General features: G+C 48.1%; 4 protein-coding genes across 5 annotated transcripts; 2 read left to right on the top strand and 2 right to left on the bottom strand.

Annotated features, from left to right (window-relative positions):
• Positions 1-277: 277 nt before the first annotated feature.
• Positions 278-3,048, bottom strand: CG3823 (uncharacterized protein). The gene is made up of 5 exons (NM_132085.2): positions 2,800-3,048; positions 2,147-2,306; positions 1,258-1,339; positions 730-1,157; positions 278-640 (listed from the first exon to the last, which is right to left on the bottom strand). The coding sequence occupies exons 1-5, from the start codon at positions 2,900-2,902 to the stop codon at positions 526-528; spliced, it is 888 nt and encodes a 295-aa protein (NP_572313.1). The 5' UTR covers positions 2,903-3,048; the 3' UTR covers positions 278-525.
• Positions 3,049-5,737: 2,689 nt separating this feature from the next.
• Positions 5,738-7,969, top strand: CG12219 (uncharacterized protein). The gene is made up of 4 exons (NM_132084.3): positions 5,738-5,988; positions 6,055-7,160; positions 7,226-7,415; positions 7,499-7,969. The coding sequence occupies exons 1-4, from the start codon at positions 5,824-5,826 to the stop codon at positions 7,724-7,726; spliced, it is 1,689 nt and encodes a 562-aa protein (NP_572312.1). The 5' UTR covers positions 5,738-5,823; the 3' UTR covers positions 7,727-7,969.
• Positions 7,970-8,052: 83 nt separating this feature from the next.
• CG3815 (uncharacterized protein) lies at positions 8,053-11,634 on the bottom strand. The gene is made up of 5 exons (NM_132083.4): positions 11,470-11,634; positions 11,123-11,313; positions 10,375-11,059; positions 8,792-10,314; positions 8,053-8,720 (listed from the first exon to the last, which is right to left on the bottom strand). Exons 1-5 carry the CDS (start codon positions 11,515-11,517, stop codon positions 8,531-8,533), a joined length of 2,637 nt encoding a protein of 878 aa, NP_572311.1. The 5' UTR covers positions 11,518-11,634; the 3' UTR covers positions 8,053-8,530.
• A 43-nt stretch (positions 11,635-11,677) lies between these two features.
• CG15891 (uncharacterized protein) lies at positions 11,678-12,506 on the top strand. 2 transcript variants are annotated; one of them, NM_001298010.1, is made up of 1 exon: positions 11,678-12,506. In NM_001298010.1, exon 1 carries the CDS (start codon positions 11,970-11,972, stop codon positions 12,417-12,419), a length of 450 nt encoding a protein of 149 aa, NP_001284939.1. In that variant the 5' UTR covers positions 11,678-11,969; the 3' UTR covers positions 12,420-12,506. The 2 variants fall into 2 exon arrangements, with proteins under 2 accessions (NP_001284939.1, NP_727085.2); NM_167069.2 differs by having other exon boundaries at positions 11,908-12,506.
• Positions 12,507-12,642: the final 136 nt, after the last annotated feature.

Below are 12,642 nucleotides of genomic sequence, written 5' to 3'. Positions count from 1 at the left end.
CAGTATGTTGCACGATGGGAACTAGAATAACTTTTTCCAGTGCATGCCAGCCACATTTTCCCCTTCGCTGGCCGCCCCTTTTTGTAGCGAGTTAATTGCATCAGTCACAGGCATCGAAATGCACCGGCAGTGATTGGAGTTATGCTGTTGCATTAAAAATGGAAATTCTGTGCGCGTCATAATGCCATATAAGTGCATACATACATATATACCATACAAATTGAATGACCAAATCCGATACGCGCCGCATCGTGAAGTTTAAAAATATTTGTAAAATGTTAAGAATATAATATAATATATATATATTTACATAGACCCAAGCCCAGCTGGGAAAACAAACGGGAACAAAGCAAAAATACAATAGATAGACGAGCCTAATCCGATTTTCACATTCACCACAATTTGGCCAAAGTGTCTTGACCACAATTGGATAACACTTGCAGTACACTTGAAGGGTAAAAAGTTTAAGATATGTAAAAATCGCTGAAGGCTCAAAAAATTAAGGTACAGTTGTGCGCACGGCGACTAATCAATTTCGAGGGAACGTAGACCTTCTGTGACTCCGGAATCACTTGACTTTCGTTGGCCATTCTTTTTGATTTTGTTTATTTGCCAGTTTTCCGTATCCATCAGATAATCCCTGAAAAAGAATGAACTAGATGAGTATCCCTCATAAATGGAAAATACCATATTAAATGCACTTTGCAGACACCTACTTAGCAGACTTACCTCTGCTCCTTGAGCAACTGCATCCACTGGAGCTTCAGGTCGGACATCTTGCCCGCCTCCCCGCCGTATTCCTCCGGCAACATGGATCGCGGGAAGTGCCGATATGGAGTGTCCGCATTTGGCAAATGGAAATGGATTAGCTTGAACACCTCTCCCTTGATGAACGGCTTGACCACGGCCATCACCTTGTCCACATACGACGGGCAGTTGAGCACGTGGATCTCCTTGAGCCGTACGGGATGTGCCTCCTGGACGAACTTCATGTAGACACGCAGGGCGCCCAGTGCGGTTTTGGTCAGGTGGCGCAGCGTATAGCCAGCCATGTCGAAAACTGGTATCTCGCCGTCCGACAAACGCTCCTCGTTCTCCGTCGCAAATCGACAGTCGGCCACCATGAAAAAGACCTTGATGGCAGCCGTAAAGTTGAACTGTCCAAAAAGATATACATATATTCCGCATGAGAAAATAGTCAGAGTATTCACAGTGGATAATGAATGTGTGATGCTTCAGATGCTTTAACTACTATACCTTGTCCGCATCGAAGTCGATGAGGCGGTAAAAGAGCAGCTTGTTGTTCTCCGGGGTCAAGCCGGGCAACGGCACCAGATCTCTGCAAGCGAAAATGCCAGGGAAAATGGCATGTTAACATAATTCTGGCTAACCCCTTTATATTGTCCGAACCATCCGAACCAAACCGGTTGCCAGCTATTGCAGGCCAATGCACTCTGTGTACACTGAGCGCAAAACAAGAAACAAGCGCCAAGTCAATATTGCATGTCTCTGTACTCACAGGGCTTGCAAGATCTAAGCTAATATCATTACAGCTAACTGTATAAATCGAAAAAAATTCAAATATTATTTCCAATTTCACAGGAATCTCAGCTAATTAAAAGTTGACCGAACAGTCAGTCAGCCACTAAAATCAAAGAGTCCATCAGCGTTTAATGTCTCTATTGAAGCGTTTATCTGGCAATAAGTTGATTTTATGGCTTTTCCGACGGTACTTATTTTTTTTATAGATTTTGCGATGGTTTTTAGTACATTGTAAGTTTGGTTTAAGAGGGCGAAAATATAAAAACTAGCTTTTGCTTGCAAATTAAGAGGTAATCTTTTATTTTTGGTAATCTTATCAACGTATTAAACAGGTTTTGGTCTGAAATTTATTAGCCCAAGTGGTAGATTTTTCTTAACCTGATTTGGCCATTAACTTGAGCACATAAACAATTGCTTTACTCAAATGCATAAGTGAATCGTAAGTTTGTGTATATTGTTTATATTAATATTCGGAATTATTTCGTAGTTTAAAACTTGCAAGTTTTCTATTCCTATTTCGATTGTGCTGATGGTCTGGCTTGGATGGTCCTATGGCGATTATCTGGATCCTAACTGATCGTACGACCTATATCTTTGTACTTACGCGACTTGCAGTAGCTGCTGGGAACTGGCATCCAACGGATCGCGATCGATGAAGATGTGTGCATGTTTGTTACGCAGTCCGTAATTCAGTTCCAAGAGTCGCTGGGCGGCGGATAGATCACCCCGCGTCGTGTGCAGAAAGCGGCGCAGAAGCAATCGGGCTGCGGTGGAGAAGGAGGACGGGGAATAGGGATTCAGGTGAGTAGAGGCGTGTTCGGAGTACAGGTGCATTCATAAGTCACTGCGATGCGGTGAGATGGTTATGCAACTGCCTGCGGTTCCCATCACTCAGGCAATTGACCCACACACAAAGTTGGCCAGGCCAACGATAATCACACAGTAAGAAATCACAGTAAGAAATTAATTCACAACCAATTACGATCATTTCGAAATCTTAGGAGAAAAGATATTATCCTTGAGAACTTGTAATATGCCTAAATGTATGTATTTTGTACTTTGGCACTTATAACGAAAAAGAAAATATTTTTTTATATATATTTACTACAGAAGTGTAATATTACTTCATATGGCAAAAAAAAAAACAATAAAAAGCCTTTGTCGTTAATATTTCCATTCGATATTCGAAACGATCGCAGTTTCTGGCGGTGCCTTTCGTATGGGAATATGCGATCTGACCCACTTGGCAATACGAACATATATTTTGCGGCAACTGTGGCTGCGCCTGCAGCCAATCCTGCAAATCCGAAATCCTTGTGGTCATCAGCTGATCCTCCGCTTTCTCATTTAGGTGGACCATTTCGATACGTTTACCGTTGTGCCAAACAGGGACGAGCTATCGAAACTATCGGACTTCCGCGAGGGAGCGAGACAGCAGATGGAGCGAGCAAGGAACACTTGAGCGAGACACCGCGTCTGTGCGACGCTAATTCGCGACTGCAACTGATTGGAACATTTTTTTTGGCTTTTCGTCGACTCGCTCTGCCACTGGAACACTGCCGCTGCCGCTGCCGACGTCGCTGTCTCTGTCGGCATCGCAAATAATAAGTGCTTGGATAGCAGTGAAAAGGGGTGGGAGGTGGGGTGGGGGGGTCTGAGCACCAAGGGGTTAAGTCTGGCAACGTGCAACGTGCGATCAGTTGCCTTTTAGAGTTGCCATCTCGCTTTCCAAGGAATTTGTGCGAGGAAATATCCTGCATGTTCATGTCTTCTTGTATATTAATCAAAAAACTTTGCATTTTTATCAAAATAAACCACACATGCTTAAAATTTCGTGTTTTTACTTTCTTTGGATTGGATTTATCTTTGAGTCAGCAGTCAAATCGATGATCTAGATTGGCTTTCATTAATTTAGTTTTGTTTTTAACACACATGCTAATTTAGCTGCACTGAAAAAAAAAACAATCGGAATAACGAGGTTTTGCATATTTTAGAATATCCATCGGCTTGTTTTCAACTATTCCAAGTTATGAATATTAAGCATTGCATGCACATTATTTTCTTTTCCATTTTTTAAATCATTTACATATTTGGCTGTCGTCGCTGAATAACTCCACATTCAGTCGCTATTGGGCAATTTCCATGATTGACTTTACTGCGTCAAAAGGTCGAAAACCGGCAGGTGTGTTGTTACCTTCTTTTTCTATGCTTTTTTTTTTGCGTGTGCGTACTGCGTGGGTGCTGTGCGGTTTTTCCGGCTTTCCATCGCTCGAACCTGGGCCATTGCCATGTTTGGCGGCATTATTTCCACGGTTTTTTACACTCGTTTTTTCTTCAGTTTTGCCTTTGTTTTTGTTTGGCTTTTAGCTTTATCGCGACATTGGCAAACAATTTTCGGCAAGGCAAAGTCGCGCTCCACTTGTTATGCTGCTCTGCTCCCGGACGAACTGGCCAACTGAACTGGCTTGGCTGCGACTCTTTCGGACGTGTTTCGCAAGTTAAACCCAGTCCGAACCCAAGCCCATGCCCAAAAGCCAAACTATTTACAACCGACCACTCTGAGGCGGCGACCGCAAAGCATGAACATGAATTAAAACAAAACTGTCAACAGAAAACCAAAAAAAAAAATATATATATACATATATATAAATGAAGCGAAAGCGAATATGGGTACGTTTTTCTTGATGGCACGAAGAACATCGCACTAAGCTCGAATGTATTACTATGCGAGTGCCACAGTAAAACATATGCTTAAAACTCAAAAATAACATATTCACTGCATTACATACATTAAAAGCATTAGTAAAATTGAAAACTTAAAAAAATTTAATATTTTACATTTTGACACCAAAACTGAAGATTCTAGAATATTACGCATACGACATGTATGCCTTTGTAAATACAGTAACTGAATTTAAGTGGCGTATAAAAATGTACTAACAACCAAGCAGTTTATTATAGGTATAGGTAGATATTTAGAATTCACTTTTAGCCCTTGAGGTTACAACCCAAAATTAATCATACGCCGCGTGGACACAACAAAGTATGTGTGTTAAGCCAAATTTTCAAGTAAAAAGTAACTTTAATCAGGTTTCAAATTACGGAAGCATGACTGTACCAATTAAATGCAGCTGTAAACTTATTAAGCCGAAAGCAAACGCAGCAAAAACACGCACAAGTTCACATTTATGTGTCTTGAAAACAGCTGACTGCCCTTGAAAATGGAACTTAACCGACCCATAAAATGCTTTAAAACAATGCCCAAGTCAGAGGTTTGGTACAACAACAACAAAAAAGTGCTAACTGACAATTTAAAATGGTCAACGTACGATGTGAGATTCACAAGCGTGGAGTTAGAAATTATGGTCATGTGAATGGTAAGCTACATTCTTGGCGCTTTGCGGCGACCTTAGCTGCAGGGTGGTGCACTGAGAGAAATATATTCAGCCTTATATTGAACTAAATACATGCACTTTGTTCCCAAAACTAATCGTTTTTAGTGTATGAATATTAAAAATTCCGATTGGCCAGAGTGCCAATCACGGCAAAGTGCATTTAGCAATAATGCACTTGCTGTTTGCCAACTTTGTTTGCATCATTTTGCAAATCAATTAGTTAGAATTTTAGCACTGCCTGCTAATTGCGGTCGCAGCATCATCAAGTCATGCAAATCGGTTGCATTTCGTTGCAAAGCAAAGAATGATACATGCTTTTTTTCAGATAAGGCTAAAAGCAAAGCGCCAAAAGCTTCAAACACTCCACTCATCGCAAAAAAAAAAGAAATCATTGGACATTGTGCAACCGGCGATCGGTCGAAAAATAGGGTTTTGCTGGCTTCGCAACTTAGCATAATTGCAACACACTAGTTGAGAGCCACTTCAATCAAATATTTCTTCATGCATCCTGGAACATCAATCATGAGTCTTCATTTACCACTCAGTTGACTAAATAATACTTTCTAACGCAATATATTCCACTAAGTTTAATATTTTTTCTTAATCTCAAGTGCAATAAGTTTTAAGTTATTATATAAAGTACAGAAATTTAACTTTATAAAGCAAGTTTAAATTCAAAAATAAGTGCAATTTGAATTAACGCTTTTCCGTTACGTGACGTAACGTTAAGTACGACCTGCGCCAACGTCACGTAACGATTGGCACATCGATAGGCGTTGAATTGGGACGAAATGCCATCGCTAGGTGAAAGTGTGACCGTGCCCGTGTGAAGAACACAAACCAATGGAATAAAGTAAAAAAATTGTATATTTTAAAGCGGAATAAAATGATCTGTCGCCTGTGTCTGAACGCGCTCGACGAGCAGAGCGCGGTGCTACTGTTCGACGGCGCCGGCGGAGCCAGTGCGCCCGCACCGGATGACGAGGACGACGGCAAGGCGATGCCAGAGAGCTACCTGGTCCAACTGATCTCGATTCACTTGTACCTCTGCGTGAGTATTCGCTGATGATTATTTAGCCCACCGCCTCGCCCTAATGCTACCGCTCATCTGCCGCAGCTCTCCCGCGACGACGCCATCTCCACCTGCATCTGCACCGAGTGCTGCTCGCAACTGGAGAGCTTCCACAACTTCTGGAAGCTGGTGGAGCTAAAGCAGACGACGCTGTGCAGCCAGTTTTTGGCTATCGATTGTGATGTCAACTGGTCGGAGGATGGCAGCGAAACGCAGTTGGATGCGCAACCGCAATTGCTACTGGAGCCGGCGGAGGAGCCCAAAGTGGTGACTCCCACAACGGCGAATAAGTTTCCCTGCATGTTCTGCGAGAAGTCATTTAAGATGCGCCGCTACCTGGAGGAGCACATAGCCACCCACACCGGCGACCGACCCATTGCGTGTCCCTACTGCGAAATGGCCTTCCGCTGCCGTTCGAATATGTACACCCATGTGAAGAGCAAGCACACCACGCAGTGGCTAAAGGCTCGCGAAGAGCGGGATGCGGCCAAGTCGAATCAGAATCACACGACGCCGGAGGAGACCGCTCCAGCAGTTTTAGTTCCTGTCCCTGCTCCTGCTCCTGCTCTTGCTTCCGCTCCTGCATCTTCTGCTTCTCCTGGAAACACAGTAAATCCCGCTGCTACTGCTACTCCTGCTTCGTCTGCCACACCCACCACCAATCTCGCAGCAGCTCCTTTACCATCGCCACCAACTGTCCAACAGCTGCCGCTGTCGGTAATCAAGAGTCAACCCAGCGAGGCCATGAACCTCACCATAACCAAGACACCGCCATCCGGTAGTCGGGGCTCACGCAATCGATCCAGTCGCCGAAAGACGCACTCGCCCAAAAAGGTCCAGCACACGGAGGGCAGCGATGTTAGCGACGAGGATTCGCCGCAGAAAAGGCTCAAGGAGAACGAGCTCATACTGGCCAATTATAATGCGGTAGCCGCTGCTGTCGTGGCAGCCGCTTCGCTAACGGGCAATCCGCCAGGACAACCGGATAGCCTGCAGCAGCGTCTGTGTGCGAGCCTTTTGCAACAGCAACATCAGGAACAACTCTTTGCTGTCATGTCGGCAACGGCGGCTGCAGCGGCGGCCGTAGGAACGAGCAGTGCCACAACAACGACGACAACGACAACTGGGACAATGATGGCGCATCCCTATGGGTAAGTCGATTGGATACTCCAGCAGCAAGCAGCAAGCAGCAAGCTTACTAACGAATCTCTTACAGCAACCACCCGCCTTCAGAGACGGATAAACGACCGGCGGCTCCGCTGCAGGCTGTCATCCATGCGGCACCCGTTTCGATCATTTGTCCCAATTGCGGTGAGCTTCCTGGCCAGAATCATCGCTGCCTGAGCAAGCCCAAGTACGCATGCGATGTGTGCGGCAAAAGCTTCAAGATGAAGCGATATTTGGAGGTGAGTACTGCACTGCCTTGCATTGTTTCAGTTATCCGCAGCTGCATGGATACCACTAATGATAATGAATTCTTCTGCGGCAGGAGCACTTTGCCACGCACACGGGCGTCAAGCTGCACACCTGCGCCTTCTGTCCCACGGAATTCCGCTCCAAGTCGAATATGTACCATCACACTAAGCGCAAGCACAAAGCGGAATGGGAGAGATCGCGAGCCACGCGCTCGGCGGCCAAGGCTGGCGTCCAGGAGCAGATGCAGCACACCAACCCGTCACAGGCACAGGCTCAGCCGGGTCCTGCGGCCGCACTCTAGGATGGCAGCCGGCACCTGGACGCGGTGCATGCGTAGTCTTAGATCTTTACAATTACAAATATATACATATATATTTTTTGCATATTAGCCATACCGAATGTACTTATCCGACGTTTCGTGTACTCCACAAAGTCAAGGCGTCCCGCCGCCTGGCACCTATTGTGTATACTCTTCTCGTTCTCTATAATGCCTTAACCAGTTGGATTTGATCTGGTTATAAAGTAAACACATTCATTTCAAAAGAAACTAAAAGTCATGTGCACTTATTGGGCGGGGCTTACTGCTAATTGGTGGCTCCATCGATCCATTTGCATGTGAAAAAATCTCTGATCTTACAAGTTTATTTCGTTTTAGCAATTTATACATCTGTTTTTACAATAAAAGTAAAGTATGCGATGCGGGTTTATGCGATTTATGAACGTAATGGTTAATTCAATAAATACGGCGTTTGATACCAGAGATCCACTGCCCACTGGCATGGATCAGCCTGCAGCCGTGCACATCCGTGGTTTGTACTCCGTATTTATTGCACTGGTCATAAGGCAAATATATACCCTTAATGCTGGATGGGATTGGAGGATTGTGTGATTTAAAAGTACTGCCGAGGCTTTGCATTGCGATGATTGATGCGATGAAGTTGAACTGGTATCTGCTAACCCTAACCCTATGCCTGGCTGCTAGCTGCCCCACTGAGATTGGTGCTGCTCCACTGGAGTTGGCTGCGGTTGAGCGCGTATATGTTTCTGTGTCTTAATGCTTAAACTAAAGGCTGCTGCTTCTGCTGATGGAGTCTGGGTACTGGTTCTACGAACGCTTGCTGCGCGCCTGCGCCTGCAGCAGATCCACCGACGGCACGACAAACACAAACGACAGGCAACCGAATCGCAGCAGGCTGCCGTGAGCCAGCACCGCCGATCCCTCCCAGGCGCCATCCACCATGGGCACTGGTCCGGCGTTCATGCAGCGGCAGGCGGGCTTAACAATGGGCGCCAATCTGCGGGGAGATTAAATCAACAAGTGGTTATCATCATCATTGGGTAAGTTGGGCAAATAAACTATAGCTACCGTTCTTTGTCGATTTTCTTCGTCTCGAACTGGCGATTAATGTTCCGACGCTTGTCCAGCATCTCATCGACGCGCTTCTTCAGCTCCGCATCGTCAGGTCGCATCGGCTTGCCGGCGTGCGTTGTCATCCTTTCGGTCACGTCGCAGGCATACAGCTGTCCATTCACCTCGGTGCCAAACTCTGAGTAATTGATCAGCTCGTACGACTTGGAGAATTCGTCGTAGAAGATGATGGCGTGCTGCGGTGAAATGCGACAACAGTAACCAATGGCCGACAGGTCCACGGTCTCCGTTTGCGCCAGCGTCGTCGATGGCGAATAGTGTCCACCGTAGCCAATGTACAGCGTGCGGTAGCGCATGAAAATCGAATGGTCCAGCCCCAGCGAACTGAACCAGCGGCTATCCTCGAGCATGTCGCCCAGTGGCGTTATCACCGCACGCGCCTGCACTTTGCACTGCAGCAGCTTGAGCTCCAGGCGCGATGCCAGCTCGTATGCCTTCTCCGTGTCGCTACGGGCACGCGGCGCATAGCTTTCGGCAGCGGCATCTGCTGCTGCAATGGCCGCCGCTGTGGCCAGTGCCGGATGCAGGGCCGTTGCGGGATCTTCGTCGGCGGCATTGCCATTCTTTTGCGCCAGAATTGAGGACGTTTCGCTGGTGAAGAGCAGCGAGAAACGGTTCATATCCTCCGGCGCCAGTTGGCCTTGCAGGGCAGCAGTTTCGCCAGCCACATGTGTGCCATCGACTGACGCCAGTTGACGCAGGCGACGAGCGGCCGTGCGATTCTTGTACTGTGTCACAATCTCCGGATGCTCTTCGACCAGCTGCTGCAGACGCTGGTGCGCCAGCTTCTTGATTATATCGACGTCCAGGTGTAAGAGGTCTGCATCGATAATACCCGTTGATTTCTTGCTGTCCTCCTCGTCCTCCTCGAAGCTAGCCTCCACCTCTAGGCTGGTCTTGGACTCCACCTTGACAACCGACGGCTGTTCGCTGGCCTGCGCATTCGATTCTGTATTGGGATTCTCCGTATCCACTTCGCCATTCACTTTATCGGCGGGAGTGTTCGTCTCGGTCCTTTTCTCTTCAGGACTGGGATCGCTGTCGCTATCGCCATCTATGGCCGTCTCCAAGGTTCCGAATTCCCTCTGAATCTCACGGAATTTGGCGTGAGCCGTGCGCAAGGCCTCCAGATCCTTGAGCAGCGATTCGGTGACCGACTCACGGGATATCTCCTCGACTTCGGTGGGCAGGTTATTGCGCCGCTTTACCCGATCGTAGCGCAACGTTTGGCGCATGGAGGGCAACAGCGGCGGCGGATGATCGTAGTGGTAGCGCACAATGGCTGGCACCTCGATGTGGGCGCGAGCACGCAGATTTCTCTTGGTGCGAAAGGGCGGATTGCGCGTGTTGACACGCCGGAAGAACTCAAGCTTGACATTTTCATGGTCAAGTGGCTGGTGGAAGCGATTCCAGAGACGCACCCGCTCCGTGGCCGAAATGCTATTGGTCATATTGGCATCCTGTGAACAGACATCCTCATTAGAACCCAAGCAGACCTCCATGTGCGTTGGCTGACTTACGATAAAATTCTCGGCATGATTGGGGCACATCCACAATCCAGCTGGCAGTGCCGTCAGTGGCGGATCCAGGCAATCCTGGTGAAAGTAGAGCGGACAGTAGTCGCAGGAGATGAGCGGCGCCCGTTTGCAGGAGCGCGTGCAGTAGAAACAGGTTTTGGCGGGCAGCGGCACCAGTCCCTGGGCATCCAGCTCAAACGGCTTGGAGTTGCGTCGCTGATTGCCGGCGCATCTGCGATTACCGCCATTTCCGCTCGGCGGATGCGTCTGCTGTACGGGTTGCACCTTGCCATTGCCCGGGAACTGGGTGTGCAGCTCGAGCTCCGGCGGCAGCGAGAATTGCTGCGGATTCATCATGGTGGCCGCCCTGATGACATCGTCCAGCGGCGTTGGCTTCTTGTTCGGATCGAGGGCGCGCTGTATGGACATCGGCATTTTGGCCAGCAGCTTCTCGGTGCTATTGCGTTCGCTGTTGCTGCGTTTGCGCAGGTTGCGGATCTTCAGCGGTATGGACTCCAGATCGCCAGACGATGGAGTATTCGCCCGTGAGCCACTGCCCGCCGAAGGCACACGCTCCACGGAACTGGCCTTGGATGAGGAGGCCGGCGGCTGGGAGAGCTTGCTCATGCGACAGCTGTGGCACAGCCACTGGCCACTGGGTATGTCCTCCTCGCTCAACGGTGGATCACTGTGGCGAAAGCACGAAATCAGCACTCAAAATGAGCAGCTATATGCGCGTGTATATACTCACTGGCATTGCAGGTGGAAGCTGGAGGGGCATCGATCGCAGCACAGCAGATTGCCGCCCTCCTCGCAGGCGTCACAATAGTCGTGGTTGTGGCCCCTGCCCGGGCGCCTGTAGTACGGATGCTTCGTGTTGGTGGACCGCTGCATCATCTTCTCGTCCTCGTTGGGCGGCGGGCGGATGAGCTGCTTGATTTGCTGCGCGAAGTAGTAAAGTTATGTTAAATGTGGGAAATGGAGACAGTTGTGAATGCGTTAATGTGGCAGCTCTAGAGTAGCCACCGCCGATTGGAATTGGAGCTCCGGGCAGTGGACACACTGAAGCTCTGAATGGCGTCCCGGCGGCACACTCACCTCCATGATGCTCAGTGAGGCGTTCGGGTCCTGGTCCAATTTTGACATCTTTTTCGCTCGCTCCTCTTATCCGGTGTACACAATCAATCTCGGAGCGACTTCACTTGGCGACGGAGGCGGGCGCAGTGTCGGTTGTCCAGCCCTGCGCATCCGACGAGCGAATGGCCACACTGCGCGCCCACCGATAGGCGATTAACGGAAATTCAGTGCAGACTGCATTTCACTCCAAATCTAACTACTTGCAATTAATAAAGTTTATATTGGGTATACACATTCGTAACCGAAAAATACCCAAGCAAACAAATAGTTAAAAATTAAATACCCAAAATTCTCATATTTCGCTCAGACCTCACTATAGACACCTATATGTTTACATCTTTTGGGCACACCACTAGCTAGCACTCGCTGTTTTGGACCAACGCCCGCTAAAAGAGCATCACAGCTGGCGGACGACGCAATTTGCCAGTTGATTTTACCAAACAATAGAACAAAATAGTGCAATGTTTTCGATATTTGGCAAACGCAAGCCCGCGGAAACGCCCACGGATGACCAGCCCATCCAGGGACCGGCGGAGGCAACCCGTCCAGGCACCAGTGTCGATGATTTCGTGTTCATAGAGCGCAAACCAGTACCGGATGCTCCTCATCCGGGTGTTCCAGCCGGCTCCATGTATCCACCTATGCCGCCAGCGGGCTATCTGCCCTATCCGCCGATGCCAGGACCGCGCAGCGATCAAGTGAAGCAGCCCGGAGCCCAAGGACCCGTCAATTACTTGCAGGACATTCCATTCGAGCTGGCACCCGGATTGGCCAACAAGGATCGCTACACCAGCACCCAAATGCAGGTGGACAGCATATTGGCGCTACTAACGCGCCAATTGTCCGTGGACGAGCTGGCCGAGGAGTACACCTTCGCCCTGGAGCGATCCGTGCAGAACGAGTGTTACTAGCTTTAGATCCATAGATCCACTGGTTAATATTCATACATTACATTACATTACATATAATAAAACGTTGCTTATTTAATTGTAAACCACATATGCAGTGCTCTTTTGCTTGTTAGTGGTGTGAGTCATTGGAATTCCTTAATCTTGTTGCCATACAATTAATGTTCCATTTCTTTGAAAACATGTAGAACTTTTCTGACTATCAAGTAGTCCTTTGGTTTTACCT

This window comes from Drosophila melanogaster, chromosome X (genome assembly GCF_000001215.4).
Source record: "Drosophila melanogaster chromosome X".
Classification (NCBI taxonomy): domain Eukaryota; kingdom Metazoa; phylum Arthropoda; class Insecta; order Diptera; family Drosophilidae; genus Drosophila; species Drosophila melanogaster.
The sequence above is the reverse complement of the archived record's forward strand: the minus strand, read 5'-3'. Positions and strand labels throughout refer to the sequence as shown.

Bases quoted from the DNA above. Each gene is read 5' to 3' on its own strand.
- CG3823 (NM_132085.2), bottom strand. From the start codon at position 2,902: ATGGTCCACCTAAATGAGAAAGCGGAGGATCAGCTGATGACCACAAGG. The intron at 1,158-1,257 runs GTATAGTAGTTA...CTTTTTGGACAG, and splicing joins TCGACTTCGATGCGGACAAG to TTCAACTTTACGGCTGCCAT. The intron at 641-729 runs GTAAGTCTGCTA...ATTCTTTTTCAG, and splicing joins CAGTTGCTCAAGGAGCAGAG to GGATTATCTGATGGATACGG.
- CG12219 (NM_132084.3), top strand. From the start codon at position 5,824: ATGATCTGTCGCCTGTGTCTGAACGCGCTCGACGAGCAGAGCGCGGTG. The intron at 5,989-6,054 runs GTGAGTATTCGC...CATCTGCCGCAG, and splicing joins CGATTCACTTGTACCTCTGC to CTCTCCCGCGACGACGCCAT. The intron at 7,416-7,498 runs GTGAGTACTGCA...CTTCTGCGGCAG, and splicing joins AGATGAAGCGATATTTGGAG to GAGCACTTTGCCACGCACAC.
- CG3815 (NM_132083.4), bottom strand. From the start codon at position 11,517: ATGTCAAAATTGGACCAGGACCCGAACGCCTCACTGAGCATCATGGAG. The intron at 11,314-11,469 runs GTGAGTGTGCCG...TACTTCGCGCAG, and splicing joins CCTCACTGAGCATCATGGAG to CAAATCAAGCAGCTCATCCG. The intron at 8,721-8,791 runs GTAGCTATAGTT...ATCTCCCCGCAG, and splicing joins AAGAAAATCGACAAAGAACG to ATTGGCGCCCATTGTTAAGC.